Source organism: Prionailurus viverrinus, chromosome C1 (genome assembly GCF_022837055.1).
Source record: "Prionailurus viverrinus isolate Anna chromosome C1, UM_Priviv_1.0, whole genome shotgun sequence".
Classification (NCBI taxonomy): domain Eukaryota; kingdom Metazoa; phylum Chordata; class Mammalia; order Carnivora; family Felidae; genus Prionailurus; species Prionailurus viverrinus.
In genome coordinates, this window is record NC_062568.1 from 152,484,975 (window position 1) to 152,498,285 (window position 13,311).

Genomic DNA, 13,311 nt, shown 5'->3' on the forward strand with positions numbered 1-13,311 from the left:
CTCACCTCCACAAATGCAGCATAAATGAAGTAGAGACAGCCCATTTTCTGTGCGGTAATTTAAGTTGACTTTACTGAAGGCATCATCGGAGCTGAAAAAGAATTTTTTCATATGATCAAAAATTTCATCTTTTAGTTTATTATTTTTTTACTGAAAAAAATATAAAAGGGACTACTATTACTATAAATTAAAAAATACATCTTTTGTGGGATTTCATTGTACCTAGAAAAATAATTTTGAATATACATCTATATGAAGAAAACCTACGTCAAGAGAAAATAATATGGAAGTTTGAGAGCCCAGGTTTAAATTAAGGACTCTTGTGCATTTTGTTTTCTATGTATAATTTGAACATTTCAAGGCAACTTTATGAATTAAAATTAATGTAGAAATAGAAAACAGACATTTGAAAGTAAATCATTCACATGCAAAATTTCACATCATAATCATGGAGAAAGTCAAGAAATTCCCTCCAAAAAGAAAAAAAAATGAAGCATTTTGGTAAGAGATTGGAGAGAGGAATATAATCCCAAAGTTTTACAAATTCTGCCTGAAGCAAAGTTTTCCTTGTACTCTGACTGGGTCAGGTTTCACAGATAAAGAAGGTCTAAACTCTGATCGGGTACCATGATACACAGTCCCCAGAGAGAAGTAGTGTTAGTGATTCAATTAGTAAAATCCTTGCCTTTGTCTGAACAAAGACCATTACCCCAGGAGGGCCCTAGAGAGCCAAAGGTAGCCTTGGAAAAGGAATGTAAAGCTAAAATTCTTGACCTTTTGAAATCGTTGGTACTCCCAGGACATTTTTCAGTAGAAATGAGATCATATCCTTGGCCTCCCAGGTCAATTTCAAGCCACTTCCTGCCTATTTAAATCTCCAGCAGCTTTAGTGAGATAGCATAGTCTTTGGTGAGTGAGCTTTCCATATCATTTGTAAAGTACTTACACTTGAATGGTACTATAAATTCAGGACATTATCATCAAGGCACCCAGTTAAGCACTTCAAAAGCTACTGGAATTTTAAAATAGAAAAGAAAAGGTGCTATTCTCCAGGGTGCTGCTAAAAAGAGAAAGCCTTTAAATCTAGAGACATCCAAAGGATCTCGGTGAAATGTCGTAATTAGCAATGGCAATCCCAGTGGTTTGTTTTCATAGAATATCCTAAAACTTCCCCATCCTAATAACCATCTTGCCTTGAATGTTCAACTTCCCAGCTGCCAAGTCCACAGACATGCTTATTCATATTGAGAAATCTACCTCAACTTGCTTTGGAATACTATATGTAGGAAGGAGTGCAGTAAACTCAGGGTCAATTTTACAAATGTTAATAATATAATAGAGGAAGGAGCCAAGTATTTCAGGAGAAATGGCTAAGAGTTTAACCCATTCCTATCTGTACTTTCCCACAGTTTATTGAATTATGCCCCCCAAAAATATTTCTGATGAAAATACTACTTTTTAAAATATCTATCTGAAATGAACCTAATTGTAAATGGTATGTGCAATAACTTCACAAAATAACACAATTCTTGGAAATGTGTGGCCTTTGCCTGAGTCAGGCTTCTAAACTCTTAAAGCCGATTGTATTACAGATGTCTTGGAGGAAAAAACCTTAATAGGTAGTACTAAACAAAGTGCACTCAGCAGCCCAGACTTACAAGTGCATTCACAAAGGTCTTCTCTGTGGTTATGATTTCAAATAATACAGGTTTTCTGAAAAGCTGAACTCTGCTTTTTAAAGCTAGGTAGATGGGATTTTTCTCTTGAAGTTTGTAGGAAATCAGTGTCCGTAAATAAAAAGGGAAAGAAAACTGTGACTAGCAATTGAAGATGTTGATTGACAATGATTTAGAAGTTCTGATCTGTGTTGGCTTTTCTTTCTTGGTCCTTCCATTATCCAGCAATGAAAACACACAATAAGATCAAAAGACAGAAAACAAAGTATTGGGTGGAGAAGGACAGGGAGGCCTTCTGTTAAATGTAAAGAAATATATAACCTTCATCCTAAAAGAAGAACAGGGAAGGAAGTACCTTTTGAGCTAAATATAATGAACTTAATGGCAAACGGTGAAAGAAGAAAGGCTTGGGAGCCCTCTGTAGCAATAAACTCCTGAGAAAATTAGTTTTTCAATGTGTATCTCTAATATTATACAGCAATATTTCCCATGTTTTGATGTTTTAAAAGTGGAAAATCATTTCAGCAGTGTAGCTGAAATGTAGGTAATCCTTAAAAACTTGTCCTTGTATTTACACCAGGATTGAAATCCTATCCTGCTTCTGCTTTTTAAGTAGTCTTTTTTTTTCCCTCCAATTTGGGCAAGTTATTAAACCTCTTCAAATTTAATTTCTTCAGTTATAAAATGATTAAAATAATACATAGACATTATATTGTTATGAAGAATACATGAGGATAGGGCTTACTATAGTATCTAGCACATATGTTATCAATAAATTGTTATTTTATTATTATTACTAGTATTATCAAGATCACTGAATGTACAACTTCCCCTGCATAGTCTATACCTTGGGAGATTTTAGCATAATTTTCAAACCAAGTTTGACCTTCTTTAATCTCTCACATTTGACAACCTGTAAAATTTCCTGATTTTGACAAATTTATGCTCATGGTGACTCTCATTTAGGCTCCTAGACAATGTCTGACCCTGTCTTCACATGCTTTTAAAAATGGCTACCAAGCTCACTGTTGTGACACCTAGCACCTGTCAGTGATTCAGAGCAACTACTAGAATCACAATTTTATAACATAAGTCCTAGGGCATCATGTCAATGGGAAGGCTATTATCAACACTGGAGATATTAAAAGAAGAATGAAGGGAAAAGGGAGATATTAAAAATCCAAAGGGGAAAAAAGATTGCACTGAAATGTTTTATTAAGAAGATAGATTCAATTGCTTTCTTATTGCATGATCTAACTTTGATGATGTATTCAGTCAGCCTGGCACAACACCAACTGTATGCTCCACCTCTGTTCTTAATGCTCACTTTACTATGTTCTCAACAGTCTACTGGATATAAACTACTCACTAATCTCTGGATCCTTTAGGTGCCTCAGTCCTGGGGAAATGCATGCTACATAGAATCCTGCAACTGATCTTTGCATTAATTCTGATCTCTAATGCCCAGACCAGCTTTGCAAAGAAAGTAAACACGGAATAAACAAAATATAAGATGCCACAGTTTGTTGCTTTATTTAAAATATGAATAACCCTGAATGAATATCTATTGTTTACATAAGTCACATTGAAAGCATGAATTATATTAGTTACTTTCTGTTCAACAATCAATTCTCAGCTCACTGAATTTTAAAGTAGACTTGACCATTCATAAGTGACTCAATGTACAGTCCTAAATAGCTCCTTGCTCAAAACTGAACTGTTTCCTGTTGTTTTTGTTCTTTCTTCAATTATATCCTCCTTGAACTCATACAACTTCTATTAATACCAACAAAAATGAATTAACTGAGAATAGGCTCCCACAATATTTGGCAGTCAAGTGCAATTTTAATAGTACAATTTTTATCTTAACTTTAATAACTGGAATGTAATTTTTTTTAATGAGAGTTACTTTGGGGCTATATTTGAATCCTAATTCTCACTTCCCATTAACTTTTAGTCAAATGTTTCTGTTTTGAAACATGTAATTAAAATATTCAAGGTTTTAATGCAATCATTCCTAGGAGAGATACCTCATATTCTCTTCTTTTGCCTCTTCTAAAGGAACTGTGTATGTCAAATTCACTGTCAATTGAACATCACTTATGTATTCTAATACCCTAAGCTCAATTTATTTTTTAATTTTCCTTTATATTTTTCATCACCTGCCATGCCAGACTGTAACTTAACATATCCTAATGAGTTCATACTGCTTGCTGGGGTATGGATGAAGTTCCTAATTAAAATGAACTCACTATTATGAATATATTTCTAACAGTAAATTCTGTCCTTAATCATTAAAAATGGTAGTTCTGTACCCAAAGGTTACTTTCTTTCTTGTAGCATAATGAACTCTTTTCTTAGCCTTTACCTTGTATCCAGAAAAGTATGCAGTTTTGTGATCCAATTAAACTCCTTTCTCATGACCTCATCCTTTCAAGAAAATATTTGACATGACCACAACTGGAAACCAATTAAAATGTAACATTTGAATAGCTGGCCCTAAATAACATACTACTGTCCAAAATATTCTCATAGGTAGATTACATTTTTTTAAATTAATTCATTTGCTGAAATTTAGGAAAAGACCAAGAAGGTAGAAAGGAGAAATGGATTTGTTATAGATCATCTAGTTTCCCAATTTGGTAATTTAGGTTTCAAAGGACTGGCTATAACTTCCTAATGTAGTTCTTTGTGGCTGCTTCTGATCCGGTCCCCATCAAACAACAGAAACAGAAAAATCATCAATAAGATCTGTTCCCAAGATACATCCCCCCAAAATATCCAGAATGTATTTGTCCAATATCACCCAGGTCCAATCAGCAAACTAATAACATGAAGTATATTTATTAATTCATCATACAATAAACAATTATTGAAATATGGTGGCAGATAGAGCAAGAATAGTGAAGGATGATAAAATTGAGACAATAATGATTTATTATGCGGCTTAGATTTTTGTAAGACTTACAAACATTAGCTGGTATAATAATTATTTTTAATAATGCACTGATATTGATTATTATATTGGTATTTTAACAACTTTATTGCTTTGCCTTGCATTTGAGAAGGGAGACTAGAAAAGAAAAAAGAAAGATGGGGGGCAGTATAGGATGGAAGGGAAGACTAGAGGGTGGATAAAAGGAGGAAAGATAAAGCTAGTGAGGTAACAAGCTGGAGGGAGAGAAAGAGACTGAAAGAGAGAGATTGAGATCAGCTGCTTTATAATGTTTTAGCAAGATATTACTTTACAATTATTATTCATAACTAGTTTTACCTAGACAAGCAAGAAAAGAGGTACAGAGGTAGGCAGTCTTGGGGCAATGTGAATTGTCTTTCTGTTGTTGTGGTTTGTTTTTGTTTTGTTGCTAACTAGCACAATGCACCAACATGTCAAATAATACTTTCACTCTATTTTAATTTTATAAGATAACATGTCCTCCCTCAGTAGTCCATTTTCTACTTTATTGGAGAATTTCACTCATTTTAGATTAAGTCAGCCTGCCATGTGCCTGGAGCTATTCACTTTACAATAGCTAAATTTCATAATTGGTTATAGTTTTGAAAAAGTTGATTTTTGGAAGATGTTTCATTTGGAGGATAGGTATGGTGGACTGCAGCTGGGTCCAGAGGAACTTTTCAGGGAGAAAATGAGCAGGAATGGCATACATATTTTTTTTCTCCCTTCCCCCCACCCTAATACATTTTTATCATGAAAGTATTATAACTGCTTGCTCATGGAACAAAGCATTCTTTTGATATTTTTGTTTATTTATGAAACCCAATCAATTTCAAAATGAGATATTATCATTATTAACCAAGGTACGTCTACTCAATGTCAAAATAAGATTTAAAATGAGAAAAAAATAGGGTTATTTTGATTACTTTGAAATATCGTGGCATTGGAACAATATAACTTCTCTGGAACTCCTCACTGAGGTCAAATTTCATACTGCAGATTAAACAGATAAAAAAGTAGCCTTGACAATTAAATTAGTAGAGCACAGATCTAAAATTTTTAATGACTTTAAAACTTATTGAAACAAAGTAATGTAATTGGGAGGCTTTTAAAAGTTACATGGGGAGGGCCATTACTTATGTAAAACATTTTCAAACGTTGTGGGTAGGATACGTGTATCACCAGGGGTAGGAGTCGGGGGCTAAAATATAGTTTTCTACTCCCACACCGAGGGATAGTTCTAATACACAGGATATAGCAAAATTGTGGAGTGGTGTAGGGAAAATAAAAATATTTAAAAGATAATTCTGATCCATACTTACTCCACCTCCCAAGCTGAGAACCAAGGTCATGAAGATTACACATTTTGAAATTAAATACAAGTGGGTACAATCCCAGTACAATTATACACGTTGTTTATCCTAGTTCAAACCGGTTTAATTTGATGAGCTTATTTTCCTTAGGTATAAAATGGCAAGTGCAATGAATGACTACCTCAGATGTTGTTAACATAAACACAATGATTAGTTTTTAACTACCATTTTTGAGTGTTTGCCATGTGCTGATCACTGTGCCAAAGCACTTTACATATATACATTTAGGATTATATGAGCCAATGCATATTAAAATACCTGGTAGCATGCCTAGCATGTGCTAGGCACTAAGTTGTTAGTTTGTTTTTCTTTCAAGTGCCATGCAAATAGGTATTACAAATAAATACAAATATAAATAAAGCCAAATAAGACAAAGAAGTTGCCTTTAGTAAACATATATACTAGTGGTTAGACAGTCCTGTAAATGGATAGACAACATCTTGTAATAAGTGCCATTATATTGATAAACATAAAGATTAGAGATGGCATAGAAGAGGAAATAATCAGATAATGGTAATCAATGGGCCACTTCTGTCTTTCCTTCTTCTGCCTTCCCTTTTTCTTCCTATCTTCCATCTATTATCCCAACAAATGTCCAAAGTTATGAGTGAATGCAATTTTATTGTGGAAGAAGAGAGATTATTCCATTTCCATTCTCTCATTACCCCATCAAGCTTTCATTCCAAAGCTGCTACGAATTGGCATAAGAATATAATGGTTATCTTTATATTTTTAAAGTTTAGTACCATATTGCTCTATATTATATTGTGGGTGAAAGCTATACCAGGAGATTGTGTATGTGAGCTAACAGAAGCCTTGGTGTACTATGGTGTGGAAAATCTCTTTGAATGAATGCAATTAGTATCTACCAAGAATTCCATAAATAAACTTGTTAGCAAACAAAAACAACAAAAAACCTCCAAAAAACTCCCAAATCTGTGTTTATATCAGTGGTCCTCAACCTGTGATTCTGGTGTTAAGTGCGTCTTTTTGGGCATCTTATACCATTTCGTCTTATCTACATGTTTAGAGAAAGCCTGGTGTCATGAGGCATAACACAGTTGTTCACCACAGAAATATTAATTACATCATACAAGGCATGGAAAAAGATGAGAAAGAAACACCTAAAATGTCCTAGATACTCAAATGTGATCTCATACAATATTATGTTTAATCTTCCCAAATGCCATAAAATTTTGGCATGTGAGTCAATGAGTAAGACAATTTATATTCTCAGCACTCCATTCTCTTCCTTCCTTGTCATCCATCATTTTATTCTAGAGAAAAGAAAATCCTCAGAACTTTGCCCTAGGCATGACTGCCTTTCTTTCCCGATGATGCTATCAGTCTTGATGGAATCAGACAGAGTACTCTGTTTATGTTTGTTTGTTTGCTCCCTTGAATCTCTGTAGACCATACTAGTTGCCTGCTTTCTTTTTTCTCATGTTCTTCATCCTTTCACCAATAACACCTCAGGCAGAGTTCTCAGTGCAACTTGAGTATCTTTCTAAAGTAGTTTTTAAACTTCAGCAGAAGTATAATTTTTAGCATGCAAAAGTATTACCTGGGGAGCTTGTTAAAAATTCAGGTTTCTGGAAGTCAGCCCCAGAGATTCTGATTCATTTGATATGGGGTGGAATCATGGAATCTAAAATTTTAGCAAGCACTGCTGGTTACTCTACTGTATGAGGTTCTTAGCCCTTGGAGAAACATGATTCTAGGCTGTGAGTAATCTTCTCCTCAGCTTCATTATTATCATTTCTGGCTAATGCAACATTTCTGTCACTTCCTTAACAGCTTTAGCACCAGGCTACCACCAGTCTGCCTCTCCACAAAATGCCCTACCATTATTCTTAGGGAATTTGGCATCCATTTTGATGAGCCTTCTAGTACCCTAGCCAAATCTCTCTTGATCACAATCTTTAAAAGTTATAGTTCAGATTTTGGCATCATCTTGAATTGTCCTAACATTTTACATTTTAACTTTTAAAAACATCCTGTTTACATAAAAACATTTAATCCTAACTTTCTTACTTCCTAACTTTTAATAAACTGTTACTTCTACTGGATAATAAAGTGTTCAGTCTTTCAAACTGTCCTTATTTACCCAATCAATGATGAAAATAGAAACCTCCAGTTATTTCATGCCTACTGTGTGTTAAGTTCTCTACTCAGCTTTTAATTAACATCATTTTGCAAATATCCATGAGGCTGTTATTATTAACCTCATTTTACAGATGCAGATGAGGCACAAAGACACCAAATAATATATCCAAGGATACATAGTTTGTAAAAAGAAGAAACTGCATTTAAAACTATATCACTGTAAAACCCTTATACTGACTGACCTAACCTTCTTACTCAACTTAGATAAAATGGTCAAGACATTAGTTTTTCTTGACTCCTCTCGACCTTCCATGGTACTCATCCATTCTTGCCTATATATCTTTACTTAACTATGCCATTTACCTGGAATGCTTTTTAAAATTTTTTTTTTCAACGTTTATTTATTTTTGCGACAGAGAGAGACAGAGCATGAATGGGGGAGGGGCCGAGAGAGAGGGAGACACAGAATCCGAAATAGGCTCCAGGCTCTGAGCCATCAGCCCAGAGCCTGACGTGGGGCTCGAACTCCCGGACTGCGAGATCGTGACCTGGCTGAAGTTGGACGCTTAACCGACCGCGCCACCCAGGCGCCCCAGGAATGCTTTTTAAAATGGATAAATCAAGAGCTCCCAAATCTTCTCTTTTTTAAATTTTTGTATTTGAAACCATTTTATTTTTCTTCCCATTTATCACTTGTCATAGAATGTCTTCTGTGAGTTCTTTATATATGTCTTTCCCCTAAACCAGATTATGAACTCCTGGAGCAAGAAGAAGGGTATAGTAAGTAGGAAGAACTCTCTCTATGGACTCAGGCTGACCTTGCTACAAATCAGAGTTACAGCACTTACTGACCATATGATCTTATAAGATACAATGTCTCTAGTCCTTAGTTTATTATCCATCAGAATTAATATTTATCACACAGAGTCATGGTGAGAATTACATAATGTCTCATATTTCATGTGTCTGGAATAACAACTTGAATGTATTTGGCACAATAAATACTGAACTATATTCTCCCTGACACTGTTTCCTGCCTCTCATCCCCAATACTGATTAGTAAAAAGGAGGTCACATTTATTGCATATAGTGGAAATGTAGGAAAAGTCAGCTATAGCAGGAGCTGGAAAAACAACTGCCCGTTGCTGATAGAGTATGATGTACTGATGAACTCAGGGTATGATGTAGAATAAATGGAAAACACAGAATAAAACCTACATCTCGAGTCCATTGTTAAGCTTAATCCTTAAAAGGATATGTCTAGTTAAATTAGTCTTGACATATTTGCACAGTAATTCTTAAATTAAAAAATAAATTAATAAATGAGATTTTGAGTTCATAAAGTTGAGGGAAGTCTCTTCAGTTTAACCACATTTCATTCAGCATATTTATCTGAGTCACTAAGAGCTAGAGGACTTATGATTAAGTTCTACATTTGTATCTCTTTTCCAGTAAACTGATCACTTGAAAAAGCCTTATTAACCCACTGACAACTATATCATATGTGGATAACTTTAATTGCCAGTCGTGTTAACTTTATATATTTACTATATCTGAAAATTCTTTTGGAATATGTCATTTGGTCACTGGTTTACACTTGTTTTCCAAGTAAAATAGAGGAGGTCCTTTGTCATGAGTACATTAGATTAATAACACAGGTATAAGTCAACATGTTTAACTGGCTTACATGGAACTTTTCCTCAGTCAAGCAGCTAACTTAAACTGACCCTCAAAAATGCATCTAGTTTCTCAATGTCAGATTCAATTTCTCCAGTAGGTTGCTTGTGTATATAAGGGTCCTGCCCCTCTTTTCTGAACATTTTGTGTCTTCCAAGGTTATGACACTATGCCAGATTATTTTTCTCTTGTTATCATGAGCAAAACTCACTGAAAGTTTGAAGCCAGTATTACATGTTGTTATATGATTGTTCAGGGGCAGAATGATACTCAGTTCCATTAGGGGACAGCCCTTAAATGTCAAGAGACCAGAAGGTTTGTTAAAAATTGGACTTACCCTAGTAGCTCAAAAAGAACAACATGGCCAATATTCTACCACCATTTGAGAATAGAAGAGAAGTCCTGCTGTTCGTTGCTGGCATGGTTTACAAGAAATCTAACTCCAGGGAAGATATTCAGATCAGCAATAGCTTGTATTCAAAAGTCAGCCTTTATTTTCCTCTCTTTTTAAACTTTAGTGATGGGAGCATGCAAGTCATATTTTAAGGAGATAAGATATTTGCATGTTAGGGGCTATATGAATGGCCAAGAAAGGGGTAAGCTTACATTTTTAGGCTTACCATGATTAGTGACATCTGAGATTATACGGGTTGTGTTTTTAAATATAGATGTATCTAAAAACAAGATAAGTAACAAACGTACTTATACGAAGAAATAATAACTCTGAGAACTTTACCTAAATATGTGCCTTAGTTCTGCAAGTTCTTTTTCTTCGATTTGAAGGTCATCTTCTAATCTTTCTATTATAATAACATAAGATTCACTGACTTTCTTCTTCCATTCATCTAGTAAAGAAAAACAAATGAGACTGATTCATAGCTGCGCTTTGCAAAATGTAGACACAGATCATAACATACAAGTAATTAAAACTCCGGTTTTTAATTCTAAATTCTATAATACTTAATTTAAATTACTGACTGTGAGCTTAAAATGCAGATGTTTATATTTAAAATGCAATTATATTGAATTGTAGTAATTAAGAACCCATTTGATATTGGATAATATATTTACATAGAAGAATATATTTGACTTATTTCATTTGATTTTATTGCATTTTAATTACAGCAATCTTTAGTTTCTAGACAAAAGTTTTTAGGTTTCAAATTATAGATATTTAAGATATAATTCTAAAATCCCTATATTCAGCAGTATTCCTAAGAACATTATACCTAGCAACTAATATACTTTTGTAAGAAATTTTCTGTTTTCTCTAAAAATCTTTCAGAGAAAAATAATTTGAGTTCAGATATCTTAACGGTTTCATATAATACATTATCATATCCTCCATGTAAAAAATAACAGATACTCCAATGAAATGTTAATTATCTATAACTACAGAACCATGTTACACTTAGGGCATAAGAATAATTACCAGTGCAAGTTTGGGTTGGTCTAGATTTATAATTTCCCATTTGTTAGAGGTGTCTTCTTGTCTCCAGTGCAGTTCCTCAGGTTACAAGATTCCAAGTTCAAGTGCAGTGACAGTCCAGTTGAAAAATACTTTGATAGTCTGGCTAAAAATAAGCTGACTGCCAAATGGAATGTCATGCAACAATGACAAAGAACAAAATAGTTTGTGCTTTCAAGGGTGAACTCATAAAGGGAACTAATCAGTCTGTTTAAAACAGCTGTATCAAAAATAAATAGTAAATGTTTCAATGGGATTATTTACCTTATCAATTGATTATCTACCCATGAATACTTTCATGGGTCATTTCTTTAGTAGGTAAATTTAGAAAGCGGTTCAGTTACATCTGAGGTTCACAAAGAGCTATTAAAACTATCTAGAGCTTCTTTCTAGTCATTTACCCGAGTCAAAGTAATGCCAATTGGAAAAGAGTAACTGGTGATAGAATTTGTCTCCCCATATAAATATGGAAACCCACATCTTATGTCACGCTACTAATAGAAATAAATGTAAGTTTAGCCTATATTAGAAGTACAAAATTGTAAGAAGAAATTCTCAACATAGGCCATGATTAATTTTTAGCATGTGCTGATTATGTTAACCATAAGAATCATGGAGAAGAATCTAAGACACTGAGTTCCACCAGCAGCAATTCATAAAATAACAAGATTATGAATAATTAGATTAAATGTTTTCTGTGGGATGGATACTAGTCTGAGTACTTTATACACATTTGTCATTTATACCTCATAGAATCCTGCAAAGTATATATTATTCCCATATTATGGATGAGAAAATCCATATGTGCTAGTAGGCGGAAGAGTCTGGAATCAATTCTGGGTCTATATATTTCTGAAATTCAAGCTATATATTAATGTTAAATCTCCCATAATTCCTCTTTTATTCACCTTCCATTTATTTCATGGGGGATATTCTCTTTGTGTATGCATATATCTATTGATATAAATGAACTCAGGGTATGATGTAGAATAAATGGAATACACAGAAAGAAAAGTTATCTGATTTTTAACTATGTATTTCTTTTGGGTAATGTAATTATACCTAGAAGATATAGATTTCAATCTTGAAATTCATCTCCAGAGGATATAGTTTTAATGTGACAGGTATGAATTTCACATTTACCATAGTTGAATATTCAAAGAATTTTCCCTTTTTGAAGTCAATGCTTAGACAAGTTTAGGATTCCTCACACCTTTTTCTCAGCAAAGGTAATCTAAGCTCCAGAGGGAGGGCTTCCATACTGATCATAATATATAGCTAAAGAAGTAGATATCTGACTTCATGGACATCTCTGTCCTCCCCTAGATAAAACTCTCCTTATCTCTCATCTGCCATGGCTTTTGTTGTCTGCTATTGTGTAGGGGCCTCTGGTTACTTGGTCCATGCATTCTGCATTTTCCTTGTGAGACCCTCATCTCCTCAGGTCAGAAATTCTTTGCTTTCCCCAGACATACTACATTAAGGCTCATTGACCCAGGCACTGATGTCCTCAATGCTTGGTATTGAAGACCAAGCATTCGGTATAGTCCCAGAAACCATACTGGTTAGTCTTCTTTAAGAGACTTGCAATCTTCCAAGGCTACACCTTGGGAAATAATGTACAAGCTCTCCCTTCTCTCAAATTTCGCTAAACAATCCATGGTTTCCATACCTTGAATCCAGAGGGACAGGGATGGGAAGCAGGGCTGCAGGCTTTCTAAAAGACATCTAAATCTATTTTTCCTTATCTTCTTTCTTATTTCTCCCTCAAACCTTACACGTGTGTGTGTGTGTGTGTGTGTGTGTGTGTGTGTGTGTGTGTGTCTGTTTACTGCCTGTACCGGTGAAGGAAAAACTAGTTCTTATATCATTTTGCATTATTTTTCCAATTTCTTGTTTAGGATATAAATTTGATGCATTAATTTTTAGGATTTTTCCTTTTGATTTTCAACAATATTGTTATTCTTTCAGAAAGGCTAGCTCTTAAAAATAAAATATTTGGCTTTCAAAAGCTACAATTTGTGCTATCAGTTTGAAAATCCAATCAGCAACTCA

General features: G+C 34.2%; 1 protein-coding gene across 1 annotated transcript in view; it reads right to left on the reverse strand.

Annotated features, from left to right (window-relative positions):
• Nucleotides 1-13,311, reverse strand: part of TNNI3K (TNNI3 interacting kinase) — a 310,813-nt gene that overhangs the window by 286,175 nt on the left and 11,327 nt on the right. Inside the window, exons 3-5 of the mRNA XM_047872978.1 lie at nucleotides 11,221-11,377; nucleotides 10,525-10,633; nucleotides 6-91 (exon numbers count right to left, since the gene is read on the reverse strand). Of these exons, the coding sequence (XP_047728934.1) occupies nucleotides 6-91; nucleotides 10,525-10,633; nucleotides 11,221-11,260 (235 nt within the window). The 5' untranslated portion in view covers nucleotides 11,261-11,377. The remainder of the gene's footprint in view (nucleotides 1-5; nucleotides 92-10,524; nucleotides 10,634-11,220; nucleotides 11,378-13,311) is intronic.